The sequence below is a fragment of the Ammospiza nelsoni genome, chromosome 13, assembly GCF_027579445.1.
Source record: "Ammospiza nelsoni isolate bAmmNel1 chromosome 13, bAmmNel1.pri, whole genome shotgun sequence".
NCBI lineage: Eukaryota > Metazoa > Chordata > Aves > Passeriformes > Passerellidae > Ammospiza > Ammospiza nelsoni.
Window position 1 is genome coordinate 7077760 of NC_080645.1, and position 14330 is coordinate 7092089.

Consider the following 14330-nt stretch of genomic DNA (forward strand, 5'->3'; position numbering starts at 1 on the left):
ACTGTGAGGAGCAACCAGCGAGTATCAATGAGATGGAACTGAGCGAGTTTGGCAGCAGAAGCGGCAATTGACAACTCACCATTTTCTTGTTTTCAAGAAATGTTTCGTTTTCCCCCAACAGTAGCAATTTCCCGGGGACTTTAGGCGACTGCGATTTTTTTTTTCATCCTAAAGATCAGCTTAAAAAAAAAATCAACTCATAACAATAATAATCCAAAAAAAAAAAAAAAAAAACCAAAAAAATCCCAAACCTTCTCCACCCGTCATGTAAAGTGTTTGAATTTCCTGCAACTTGAAAGGGAAGCGAGAGCCCGAGAGCGGCACGGCGGCTTTATAGGATGTGAAGACGCAACAACATCTGCACTTAGTCAGGTATTTGGAATTATCCCAAATCTCGAAGAATGGGGGCGAGTGGAAATTTTTTTTGATCTTACCGTAAAAGTGAGCTCAGCCTTTTTTTTTTTTTTTTTTTAATTCCTCCCCGTGAACTTTAAAAAAAAAAAAAAAAGCTACTGTTTTTTTTTTTTTTTTTTTTTTTTCCTTTCTTTCTTTCCTTTCCTTTTTCTTTGTTTCTTTTTTTTTTTTTTTTTTTCCCTTTGGCCGTGGCTGTTGCCGTGTCCCGGTCCGGCGCGGGCGGAGCGGGGGCGGGAGCGGCCCGGGCCCCGCGCGCCCCCCGCCGCCCCGGCCCTCCCCGCGCCGCGCGGCCCCGCCGCCCAGGGATGCGCAATCAAACCCGCAGCACATCGATCCGCCGGCGCTCGCCGAACTGAGCGCGGCGACTCGGCAGTGAACTTGGACCGAGAAAAAAAAAATTAAAAAAAAAAACAAAACTGAGAGAGAGAGAAAAGAAAAAAAAAAAAAAAAATCAAGCCCCAAAACAGGGAAAACGAGGCAAAAGTGCTCCATCCCGAAGAGCCGGGTGCGTGGGGCGCGGGCGCTGCCCGCTCCCCGCCGCTCTGGCCCCGCGGGGCGGGAGCAGCGGCTCCGCTGGCGGGGGCGCCGCCGATAGCGGCCGCCGGCCGGGGCGGCCCCGACACCGCCCGCCCGCAGGCGCGGAGCGGAGCGCGGCGGCCGCGGCGCCAGCCAGGTGGGAGCCGGCGGGCTGGATGTGCCGGCGGGCGGGCGGCGCGCCGGTGAGTGCGGCCGGGGCGGGCAGCGCTGCGGGGCGCGGCGGGGAGCCGGGGCCGCCGCTGTCACCGCGCGGGGCGGCCGGGATGGAGCGGCGGGCCGGGCCCTCCTCGCCGGGGGGGGCGGGGAGCGGGGAGAGGGGGGGTCCCGTGCCCCGGCGTGGCGGGAGGCGATGGCTGCGGGGGGCTCCGGCGGGGAACGGGTGCGCGCGGGGGCGGAAAGGGAAGGGCTGCGGCGGGGAGCGGGGCGAGCGGCGCGGAGCCCGGCGGGCTGCCCTGCCCGTCCCTGCCCGGCCAGCCCTCCGCCGCCGCCGCGGGCGGCTCGGGAGACCGGCGGCGGGCGAAGTTGGGTGGCGGAGGGGGCGCGGCGAGGGGGTCGCCCCGGCCGGCGGGGCAGAGCCCTGCCCGCCCCCGTGGCCGGTCCGGCGGGCGATGCGCGCTGAGTGAAGGCGCGGCCCGGGGCGGGCGGCGGCGGTGCCCCGCTCCCCCTCGGCGGAGCAGTTTGAGTGACACCGCGATCATCTCGTTTCCCTTCAAGCTTCGCCTGTTGCCGCCGCCGCCGCCGCCGCTCCAGCGCCGAGCCGGGAGTGGAGAGCGCAGGCTGAGGCTCCGCCGGCTCCGGCCAAGAGATCCCCTGTCTTTATGCCGTGATCTCCCAGCCCGGCCAGGCACCGGGGGCGCAGGGCGGGGTGGGGGGGACTGCGGGCTCTCCCCAGCCCTCCCGCCCGCACACCTCTTCGGGGGGCTTCCCCTCCTCCTTCCTCCGGGGCGATTTGTCAAACTTCCCCCCTCTTCTGCCAGCAGCAGCAGCAGCAGCAGGGCTGTCCTCTCCTCTGTGCCGCCTCCTCCTCCTCCGCCGCCGCCGCCTCCTCCTCCTACTCGGCATCGTGTATGCACAGCAACAAAAAATATATCCCCGACCCAGCCCTCGCGCCGAGGCTGGAGCAGCTCACCGGATCTCTGGGGCTGAGGCAACTCTTCCCACCCCCGCGCCCCGGCTGCCCCCCCCCGCCGGCGCCCGCAGGAGCCCAGCATGCCGAGGAGGAAGCAGCAAGCGCCCCGGCGCGCAGCAGGTACGAGAGCCGCTTCCCTGCCTTCCTTGCCTTCCCTTCCCTTCCCTCCGCGGCCGCTGGCTTCTCCTCTCGCTTCCCTCCGTCTCTTTCATAACCGGCTCCCGGCGGGCTCCGCCGCCGCTGCGGCCCCGCCGCTGCCCCGCTGCCCGCCGCTGCCGAGGGCTCTGCCGAGCAACTCCCGGGCTGAGGCGCAGCGCCGGGATGGGTGTTTTGGGGAGATTTTATTTTTTTTTTTTTCTTCGGGATGGGGGGCGCATGAAAGCCCGTTCCCCACTTTTGGTGCCCACTTTGATTTATTCGGAACTCTGCCGTCGCCCGGCTCGGTTCTGGGGTAACCCTGTGCGAGGGGCAGCGGGTGTGTGCGGGCACACGCTTCTCGGGCTCTGTGGTCGGTGTCACTCCGGGCTGGGGTAAGAAGAAGGGGAATTTTGGTTATTTCCAGCCCGTACTTTGGCACCTACTTTGCTTCTCTCCCTCGTAGTCTTCATTCTTCTACATCCCCTTCCCTCACAGGCAAATGGTTTGTGAAAGCCAGGGAAAATATTTTTTTTATTTAGTTTTCTTTCCTATAAAATAAAGAGAGAGGGCATGTATAAAAATATGGCACGCTGTGAATGAAGTGGCAGGGACAAAGTGATTTGGAGGCTCTGCAGTGTTAGTTGGAGATCCGAGCCCAGAACTGGTTCCTTGGCCCAACTTTTAGCTTTTTCTCTTCTGCCCTAGTACTGCACTGGAGATGTCTTTGCCGGACAGACAGACCGTCCTAGCTGGTCACTTTCTTTGGTAGCCTTTTCTGTTAATCCTATTGATTTCTTATTTATGAGTCCAGAGCAGAAGCTGCAAAGTAAACCAAAGGAGGGAAAAAAAAAAAAAAAAAAAAGAAAAAGGGTCTGTGTATTGTCAAGTGACTGGTGAATGTTTCTGATAGTGCCTTTACAATTTCCACTGGTTTCTTTTTTCCTTTTTAGAATTACTTTTAGAGGCTTTGTGCTGGTGAGGTTTTTTGTTTGTTTGGCTTGTTTTCCTTTTGCCAGAAATGTCAACTCCTGTTAAACTTAAGCAGTATTTTTTTGGAAAAGCCAAATTGAAAAGAAAACAGTAGAAGAAAAGCCCCACATAATTTTACAGTAATCCTTAGTTGGGGATATGTGGGCTGGAAAAGGTTTCCTTGGCCTGTTGCCATCCTTGATTTGATGTCTGATTGATCGCCTGTCATCTGGCAGCCTTTGATCTATTCATTCCCGATAAACATCAATAAATCACTTGCCATGGTAACGCCAGACTCGGTGACGTCACACGTGGCCTGTCAACTCTGGGAGCGCAACTTGAGGGGTCCTGGCGAGCGGAGCCACCGCCGGGCCCGGCTCTGGGTAGCGGAGCCACCGCCGGGCCCGGCTCTGGGTAGCGGAGCCACCGCCGGGCCCGGCCCTGGTGAGCGGAGCCACTGCCGGGCCCGGCCCTGGGTAGCGCTGCCACTGCTGGGCCCGGCCATGGTGAGCGGAGCCACCGTGGGCCCGGCCTGCCGGGGCTGCCAGGGCCGCCAGGGCCCGGGGCACGGACTGCTCTGCCGGGGCACAGCCTCGAGGGGCCGGGCTGGAGCTGGGGAAGCTCCCCAGAGCATCCTTGGCAGCGTGGCTGTGCCTTGGGCTTGGGACAGTGTGGGGCAGGGAGCCCGTCCTGCAGCCTGGGCTGGAGACAGTGTGGAACAGGGAGTCCGTACTGCGGCCTGGGCTAGGGACAGCATGGGGCAGGTAGTCCTGAAGCCTGGGCTAGGGACAGCATGGAGCAGGGAGTCAGTCCTGCAGCCTGGGCTAGGGGCAGCTTGGATCCGGTACTCCTGCACCCCGCGCTAGGCGCTTGCTGGAGCAGGTAGTCCATCCTGCAGCCTGGGCTTGCTGGAGCCCTTGCTTGCCTGACAGCTTCTCCGAGTGGGGTGGTTTGGGTTTAGTAAACATCAAGGGGCTCGGGGAGTAATGCAAATTGTAAATAACAACGTGCATGTTTCCTTTCTTCTCCCCTCGGACAGCCACATGGGTTCGGGCAGTGCTTTTGAAATAGGGAAATAGACTTCCCGGCCGTCTTACCCCGCATGCAAACAGCTAGAAAGTTTGGAAAGTTTCTCAGTACGGTGGTGATAGCATCAAGCAAACAATATCGTAGCCAAATACTTCGTGATAATATTTTGCTTTTCTGGCCCATGCCATCAAATAACAATTTTCTAGAAAAATGACAGAGGTGAACTTTTTTTGATACTTCGGAAATTCTATTTTGTAATGTGAATTTAGTTCTGCAAAATCTAGATTTTCCATGTGCTTTTCCATTTTTGACTCTGTTGTAAAGTGGGCTCTCTCTCCACAGACTGGAAGAAAATATTTCTGCACTAAACACACATTCTGAGGTATCCTTCTCTCCCTCCACCACTCTCTGTCTCTCCCTCCTTTCTCAAGTGAATCATCCATGATACGCGATCTATCTTTCATATTTAGCAGAAGTGTAATCTCTTTAAACTTTTAGCTTTTTGATAGCCACATTAAACATTTAGTATTGTGTATAATTGCTTCCCACCGAGATGCTGCTTTTATTGGTCACATTGGAAATGTTACTTTTTCTAATAGCAGTAAAAGCAAAGGCTTTTTTTTAACACCTTAAAAAACAGCTAAGAAATAACAGGTTAGTTAAGAAATATTCATTACAAAAACTTGACTGCAGGACTAATAGGAGATGGAAGAATGGTTTTGCTCTATCAAAATGACCCGTCAAAACGACTTTGTTTCATATTTGATTTAATTGTCTCTCTCCTGACAGGCACATTCATCAATAGCTTAATGGTCAATCAGAAGTTGGCAGAGTGAGTGCTTTCATTCTTTCCCATACACTAGCTTTGGCTTTACTTTATCAAAATGCCTCTGCCTAATGGATATGGGGGATGTAGAATGACTGAAGGGCTACTTATTTGACAAGAGTGAAAAAACAAGAACATTCATGCTGTTGATAAGTGCATGAAGATAAATAAGTGAGCTGTATGAGGTGTTTTATTTTAAGACAGAAGAAACTTACTTTGTTTTTTTCCCCCCCTTTTTGGCTTGAGAGCTGCGAGTTATAAGGTTCATGACTGCTTTTGTGGCATACTGAGAGTGATGACAAATTGATTGCTTGGTACTGAGAGAGAAAAAAAGGTGGTGGTGGGGGGAGAATTAAAGATGTCTGCTGATTGGTAACTCAGGAAATCCAGTCCCCAGCAACCTTGAGAATACTCGAGAATTTTTTTTCTCCAAACTGAAAGGTCCGCTCAGCCATAAAAAAAGAAAAGTTGTTTTGCCAGCTTCATTAGTGTTCACCTAATTAGCTGTAAACCTGATGGATTCCTGACAGCTTTAATGATTGGAGATGACAAGCTCCACGCAGTGTCATCCAGCAGAATTAGGTTTGCAGCTAGTTTGATGTAATCAAGTTGATATTACACAGTCCTGGTTGCCTTTAGTTGTGCATTAACTCAATTTTCTGCTGCAGGTGACAAATGGGCTTTGGTACCTGGATAATCATGTCATAGGAATTAGGACCCTTTTAATGGTCTGGAGTAGAATAACAACAACAAAGAACTCTCAGCAGCACAGAGCTCGCAGACATAACAGACAGGTGCACAAATTCTTTATGTCTAGCCCAAGTGTTAACACCACACTGTGGAAGACTAAAGCTGTCTCTGAGAATCAAGAATCTCTAAAAATGATAATTTCACTTTGTTTGCTTTGAGACTCAGCTGAATATCATAGGTAAATTTGGGAAGGAGAGTCAGGGATTGCAGTTTTATTCCTCACCTGTTAAAGCAAGAAGATAGTCAGAATTGCTGCTCCAAAGACTTCTGTCATGTAAGTCAGGAGGAAGAAGGTATATTTACCAGTTAGAGGCTACTGTCTGGGGAAAGTAAGATATTGTATTAATAGAGGCCGGTCTTGTTCATGCAAACAGTAATTATCTATCCTTAAATTATAGCTTTCACTTGCAGCTTTTTTAGAAACCGATTTAAAAGATCAAGAAAATGTATTTCCTACTGACAGAAATGACTTAATACATATTTTGTGTACATACCTTGTGAGGAGGGATTGGGAACTAGTGGTTTGCTGGAATCACATTTAGTTTAGTTATTTATTTATTTATATATTTAATGAAACAGTAACAGCTGCACCGAGTTTTCAAGGCTCTGGGAATAAAAAAAACCCAAACAAACCTGGGCCTATGGTTGTTTGTTTTTTTTTTTTTTTGCATAGAATGTTTTAAATCCTAGAGATTGCTGCATGCTCGAGGCTCTTCCCAACTTCTGCGCTTGCATTCAGAAGCTGCACCTGGTCAGTGTGAGCGCCGAAATTCACGGAATTGATGCTTCAGAGGTGCAGAGCACTTCCACTTCCCAGGGACTCGGGTGCTGGTGCCAGCCCTCGGCCCCTCCAGCGTGGGGCCGGGGGTGCAGCACAGCAAACAGATGCAAGATGGCACACAGGTTGTGCCGCCAGATTTCCAGGCAGCTCTGACTCCGGCAACTCGAACGCTCGCTTTAATTTATGGCAATTGCTTGCAACTACATACATACCCAAAAGTAAATGTAGCGATAAAGTAGGCTACCTATAAAGGTACTTGCAGTGTCAGCCCTTGGTATGTTATTTGCCTCCAAACCTGCCACATATTTCTCTGTTGGGCAGAGATTCTTCCTAGCAGCAAGCTGACAAAATGATTAGTTATGGCTGTCCTCTGCTTTTTTTTTTTTTTTTTCCCCGGCAAAGTGTGAAGGAACAATGCAAAAAAAAAAAAAAAAGGAAAAAAAAAAGAAAAAGGGGTATAAATATAAAAAGGCTTGATAGATTCCCCTGAATATCTGCCTGAAAAACAGAATTTTCCAGAATCAGCTGCCATTTCTCCCATTAGCTTGACAGCTGTCAATTAGGGCTTCAGTGCTCTCCTGGGCCACAGTTTATTGCGTGCGGTTGATGTTGTCATTTTGTTCTCGGTTTTGCCTTGAGCACTATCATGAGCAGGAGTGAAATAGTCAATAACTGATGTATCAGCAGTTATTTCTTAAATTGGCTTACAAGTCTGCATTTTTCCTCTTTTTACTAAAGATTGTTTTGTAAAGTGATTAGAATGAATTGTGACTGCTGCAGGGTTATGGGAAATGCAGTGAAGCTAGGGTGAGTTAGCAGGATTAGAGTGGGTCCTTTTTGTCAGCCCTGCTTCCAGGATTAGTGGAAACTGTATAGAAAAGATCACCTTCAGGGTGAAGTGTGGGGTGCATTTTTAAGCGTGCTACGTGCACGCTTATGCAGAAACATATGGTGGTAGAGAGTGAATGAAAAGAAATCATCTGCCAGGACGTAAAGTAACCTACGTGTTATCTCTCTGAGCAAACCTTGGCACTGCTGCCTTTACGGTGTAATAATCCATATTTTAATCCAATGTCGTGACTGCTTCCTAGAGAATCCAAATACAGATTGTCAGATTTTAACACAGCCCTGTTTTCAAGGTGCTGCTAGTGGATCAGGTATTGAGATGCCTGAAGTGTTGCATTGTCAAGTAGGAGTGTATGTGTGTGTATGGTTATGATACAACACCAAAAATAACATAGTTGCTGAGCAGTCGCGTGTTATCTTATCTGTGAAATACTTCAGCATCATTTACTAAACAATCTACCTCAGGTGTTTTAGTCTGATTTTTTTTTTTTCTTCTTCTCTGTGTGTTTGGTAATTTTTTAAAAATTTAGTTACGCCCAAATTGTGGTTTATCAGCCTTAAGTTAAAAATGAAAGGTGAATACAATATATTGTATTTGGTAACAATGATATGGACTGGTACATCCAGACAGATAATATGCAGTTGTAATTAGAGTGAATAGACAGGCATTCATTTTCAAATTCTTTGACACATGCATAAAATAGTCATATAATAAGATAAGATGACAATTTTATGTTAGGTTGATAAAGTGTCCCGATACATGCATTTAAATGTCTGTAAGCCTTTTTTTATCCAGACAGATTAATTCTAGTTTCCAGCATTTGCAGTTAGACATTAAATTAATTTTAAAAATCCCACTAAACAATGGATGCATTGCTTTTTTGTGTGGGTATATGTCATAACCTAAAGCAGAAGGATTGAAAAAAATTTGTGCAATTGATTTTTCTTGATTTCAACATAACAAAAAAATAAAGCATGAAAATTGACTCAAAGCATAGTCCACGAGAGATTGTATTGTAGTTTTCTTAAGTACAGTAATGCAGAATAGAACATTGTCAGGGCTTGAAATTGTTTGTTACCATTTTCATAAAAAGAACTGAAAGAGTTGAAATAAGTAGGGCTTAATTTCAGAGACTGTGAGATTCATCCTACTGCATTTGCCTGATTTTGCGCCTGAAAGATATTTTGGTCATCTCAGCAGAGAGCCAATCTGCAGAATTTAAACACTTCTCATTGCAGGCATCAACTTTAAGATATTTCTCAGAAAATGTTCAAAGGGTTTTTTTCCCCTGGGGGTGGAGGGAGAGTAGGGAAAGAGTTACCAGAGGATCATAAAATATCTGAAAGCTCTTTGCCAATGCCATTACCTGGCCTCTTCGGGCTGTAAAGGGACAACTCCTCAAGAATAATCTAAGTTCGTATTTTAGACTTAATTATAAATTATTAATTAACTCTGTCAGGACACATGTTATTAATTATGACTCTCTTTTCTTCATTCAGAGCAGCTGTTGGGAATCACGTAAGTTGACTGTGCTTGTTGGTGTGGGAGTTTGCCAGTGAGGAGCTCCATGGGCAGCCCGCCTCACCTCCAGCTGCCATCCCTTGGCACGGCTCCGCCCGGCAGCGCTGGCAATCCAGACGAGTTCTGGGGCAGCCCGGTGTGCTCACGCTCAGCCACCATTGTCACAGGGCTGGCTTTTAGGTCCTGTCCATAAATAATCCCCGTTTTAGCAAAGCTCTGTGGCGCTGGGGAGGTGGGAAGGGCGGTGGCCAAGCCTTGGCGAGGGGGAAGCCAGGAGGTTTCCCTGCCCTTCCGCCAAAGTCCCGCCAAACTTGGCGCGCTGGCACAGAGCGGAGGGCTGCTTTGTAATTCGTTTGGAATGATCCAAATTCATTTCCTTTTGATATTTCCATCATTAAATTGAGCCCTCTGTTTCGGTTTCTTATGTGTTCTTTGCGGAATGCATGTTGCATAAAATAGGCAATTTTTAATGAACAATTTAATGTAAATGGGTTCTGAATTTAAATTAATATTAATGAAGCTTTGAGTGAATTTATTTTGCATACGTAAAGGCTTGTAACTCTTTCACTCATACACTCTTGTCTTTATGTACTAACACATTGGTTAGGTGAATTGGCTAGTTTCCATATTTTGTGATTAAAAACTCTAATGGATTTTACATGGATATTTGTGCTAGCGCAGCTTCGCACAGGTTACTATTGCTAGTAAAAATCGTACCTGCCTTGAAATTCAGATTTCTGTAGTTAACATTTCACTGTTACCCCACCGTTTCTGTATATTTCTTCCTACTTTGGTTTCGCCTTCATGCTTAAAGAAAAAAATACTCCAACAATAGTAACCACAGTCATGATGTTTTCTTTCTTTGGCTTACCTCTAATGCATTATGTATTTTGAAATGATGGGATGTTCTATAATTAATTCTGTTAGATGTAATTGCTATAATCACTTTGATGCTACACATAATAAAAGTAATATGGTAAGCATACGGAAAAATATAAACACCTTATTGTAACACTTTTTGTAAAATTCTTTAAAAAATCTTGTTCAGAGCGGAACCTCCGCTTCCGTATTTTGTCAGAGCTAAGATTTTTATTTTTTTTAAGTACATTACTTTAGTAAATGAATTAATTTCAGATATTGAAAAGATTTTGACAGGCAGGTTGTCTTGCCTGTGCGTGCGAATATCCCTGACTCTGTGTGGTATTAAAGATGTAGTTCATTAAGAAGCCCATCTTCAGTGTGGCTACAAGTGAGACATAAATATCACTGTGTATTTCATGAAATGAGAGACAAATATGTACATTATATCAAAACCCAGGACATAGGAAATAACACAGGAATGGAACTGTACAATGGAAAGCTTCTTTGTAGCGCAAAATTATGGGAAATATAAAATGTATGAAAGGTAGCATGTAACTAGAGAGGGAGCTTTTCAGGCATGGTCCCAAGTGGGAAAAAGACTACAGAAGGTGATATCCCTCCTCCTGCTTTTTTTTTTTTTTTTTTTTTTTTTTTTTAACAAGTAGCTTTGAGTTATTGTTTGCAAACACAGTTTTTGATAGGGAGGAAATGAAAAAAATATGTGCAATGGGTTAAGCTGTGTAGCTGATATCCTTGATTCTGTAACAAAAAATGTTAATATGGCCATAGTTCTTAATTAGTTGCACACAATACTTAATGCTGCAAAGGTCACTTGGTTTTATGGTCCAGCTTCGCCTATGAATTTGTATGTTTCCCCCCAAATTTATATTTCTCTCTCATGTATTTTCTAAGCAATTGAGCGTGCAAATTGTGGTAAAAATGCAAACTAGAAACAGGATTAGAAAAATACATTTCGCATGGACAAAGAAGAGGTTTTGTTTAAATTTTTTTTAATTTTTTTTTTTTTTTTTTTTTTTTGCTGGTGTTATTTTCAAATAACGCACAGCTTTGCGTGGCGAGCAGCAGTATTACATTTAACTTCTGTAAGCTGAACAAACAAACCCTGACCAAGCTCTCGCTGGATTGTTCTGGGGAAGAACAGAGCAGGGTGCTGTTTCTGAGTGTCTCTGGGACTGGGCTCGCTGCCGGCAGCCCTTTCCCTGCTAGGTCAAGCCTGTTGCTGGAGGGCCAGATCGCAGCAGGGGCCTCCAGGAGGCTTGGCCAGGCTGCTCCAGACTGGCAGCCATCAGTCATCCATCTGTGACACAGAGTCTGTTTTTGATGGCAGGGATGATAAAAGGCCTGGGAACTGTATAGGCCCTTGTAATCAGGGCCAGTGCTGACATCCTTCTCAACTTTGACAGCTTCTTCCTTTTCTCTCTTCACCGCCAAGACTGTCTCAACTGGATTTTTTTTTTTCCTCTCTCTTGTTTCATGTACTTGATCAGTCTCAGATGCTGGGAATTATTTTTTTCTGGAGGGAGGAGGAGTGTTTCTTTTGGTTTGTGGGTTGGGCAGGTGTGAGAGGAAGTCTGGTTTTTTTTTTTTTTTTTGTACTGTAGGCCTGTTGCTAATTAATGTTCCTCCATAAGATTCTGTCGGAGTTGAGTAATGTTTTTGATCTTTATGCCTGATAACTGCATACTTAATGAGATTTCAAAGCTGTGAGTGCAGCTCCCTACAATTATTGACAGATGCCTTTTCTTTGCCATTGGGTTCAGCTTCATAAATCCTCCTGCAGTAATGAGGTTCAGAAGTGCCACCCTGCCAGTGAGCTAATGAAAGAGGGGGGGAGGGAGGGAACAGCTCATGCCTGCCTGACACATTTTTTTCCTTTAAAATTTACTATGCAGATGTCAAGCTGTGGGACGATTACTTCAAACATGCTAATTTTTATCTTGCTTTTGTGTCAAGCCTGCATGCCATTTTTCCCCCCCAATAATAAATAAAAATAGAAACCTCAACCTATTTAAATTTTATCATGGATCATAACTATTGAAGACTTTGATATATGTGTGTTCTTTTGCAGTTTCCAGTCAGTGGAGCAGTTTTTTGAAATCCGAAGGGCAGAGAGAGGTTAAAAAATAAAAATTAAGGGGGGGGGAAAAAAAAAAGGCAGCGATCTGCCTCGGCCGCACGTCAGGCTGCCCTAACCGTGCACTTGAAACATCAGAGATTTCATTTTAGAGTTCTGAAACTAAATCCTGGTGGAGAATAGCCGCACCATGCCAAACAGTCGATTTCCTTTTCAGCAGAGCCATACATCACTGACCCACCCTTCCCTCCCGACAGAATGACATGTGTCATTTATCACCGGCCCTGGCAGAGCAGAGCCGGGGGGGGCCCGGGCAGCTCCCGCTCCGGCGGTGCTGCTGCTGCTGCTGGGTGTGCTGGGTGTGCTGGGTGTGCTGTGCTGGGTGTGCGTGCTGGCTGTGCTGGGTGTGCTGGGTGTGCTGTGCTGGCTGTGCTGGGTGTGCTGGGTGTGCTGTGCTGGCTGTGCTGGCTGTGCTGGCTGTGCTGGCTGTGCTCCGGCCAGAGCGGGGCACGGAACGGGGCCGGGAGCGCCCGGCGGTGCTGGGGGCACTGCCACGCTCACCGAGGAGGTGATGTGCTCTCATACCAGCTGCTAAGTCGCCTTGCTCAGCCCCCTGAAGGTTTTCCCCTCCTGTATCCTTGCTGTCTCAGTCTCTCTTCGTTTCTCTTTCCCCCCCCCCCCTTTTTTTTTTTTTTGAGTTTGGCAGTTGGGACAAACTGGCTGACACGTATCATTCAAGCAGCACTGGCTTGCTGGGGGTTGTGTAAATGAATCTGGGAGCTCTTGGTTTCACATGATTCAAACGTGCATTATTGAAGATGGATGTTCCTTAAAAAAAGATTGATGATGGATATCAGGCTTATAGTGCCATTTATCATTTTGAATATTATTTAGACTTGCCGTGTAAAGCTGTAACTTGAGAGTTGGATGAGCTGGGACAGAATGGAGGCCTCGGCGTGCATGTTGTGATTGATGGCTTTGCTTTCTCATTGTTTGTTACCAGATACTCGCCGGTCATTACAGGAGTGCCTCGCAATTGTTTTAGGGGCTGGATTTCCGTGTGTGGATGTGTGTGTGTGTTTGTACAACAGGGAGAGGGACAGGCAGAGGCAGAGTTAAGTTTTTAGTGGGAGCATTTCAATAATTGTAAAGAATGTAGACAAAGCCGTGGCCCGTGCAAGGATGCAGGCAGCCTCTTGCATGAGCACAGAGACTTGCCGTGTGTAACACTAAAATACAAACAGGACTGTGGCTGATCCAGTGTAACACTGCCAGGCATTGCCACTTCCAGTATAAAAATGTGCTTGTGAACAGATTAATACACTCCAGCTTCCTTTTGCTAACAGGATGCACCTTTTATTTTTTTTTCTGGGTCCCAAATAATGGCAAAGGAAAGAAGGTTCTAGGACATAATTATTTCAGCATTCAGATATTTCTTTCCCACCCACGCTCTTCATGCAGGATTGTGAATCTTGTAGCCTTGGTGTTCGCCCCCAAGTGTGCTCCTGGAGGGTGGATGGCCTGGCTGTGTAAATAGTGAGGGCAATCCCTTCCCTCTTTGAAGCACTTTTGCTGGAACCAGGACACCCCCACCTGCTGGAAGAATTAAGGAAACAGCTTTTTATAGGCAATTAGATCTTTCCTAGGAAGTGCAGGCAGGGACTTTCAGGAGGGAGACACTCCAACAATGGAGCAATAGGCAGTGCCAGAACTTAAGGTGTTGGGCTGTTTGTGCCCCTTCAGGCAAGTGCAATATCCAGCCTGGTTAAACTTGTTCTGAGCTGACAAACTATTGACTGTTCCTTGCCTGGTGCATCCTACAAAACTCAAATGATTTACAGGAGCAGTGGGTAAAATGAGATGAGAATTACCTTGTTGAATCAGTCTTGAATTTGCACAGGTAGCGGGTGTTTTTGAAACATTGCTTGTCACATCAACTTTTTCTTTGATTGCAGGATGCCCTCCTAGCGAAAAGGAATGACAGCAACACTTAATAAACATTTTAGTTAAAATGTTTTTTTTTAAAGCCAGCAGTGACCTTATATGTGTTTTATAGAAATGAGTTTTTCAGTTCCGTTTACTTTTGGTGCACTCAGTTGTCAAAAGTAAGGAGAATTCAAGTTTATGCCCTTCATTCAAGTCCAACACCATGAAAACAACTCTGAAAAAACATAATATTTTTTATAAAGCCTTCAAACGTATAAGGTAAAACTTTGCTCTGTTACTCTACACTTGTGTAACACAGTAGGTAATTGAAGTACAAGTGCCAATTTGCTGTAACAATTGTAAACACACCTTGATACAAATGGCATCATTGCATTCTTACTGATTAGAAAACTTTGCTATTAATAGACACAAAGTCCATTTCAGGTGTAATTGGTAAGGAGCTGAGTGCACTCATGGGAAGAAACCTTGTTTTGTTTTTTGTTCGCT

At 46.6% G+C, this 14330-nt stretch overlaps 1 protein-coding gene across 1 annotated transcript in view; it reads left to right on the forward strand.

Annotated features, from left to right (window-relative positions):
- The first annotated feature begins 237 nt into the window (after positions 1–237).
- The window catches only part of TSHZ3 (teashirt zinc finger homeobox 3), a 66949-nt gene continuing 52856 nt past the window's right edge, over positions 238–14330 (forward strand). Inside the window, exons 1-2 of the mRNA XM_059481735.1 lie at positions 238–372; positions 1932–2200. Coding sequence (XP_059337718.1) covers positions 2161–2200 — 40 coding nt within the window. The 5' untranslated portion in view covers positions 238–372; positions 1932–2160. The remainder of the gene's footprint in view (positions 373–1931; positions 2201–14330) is intronic.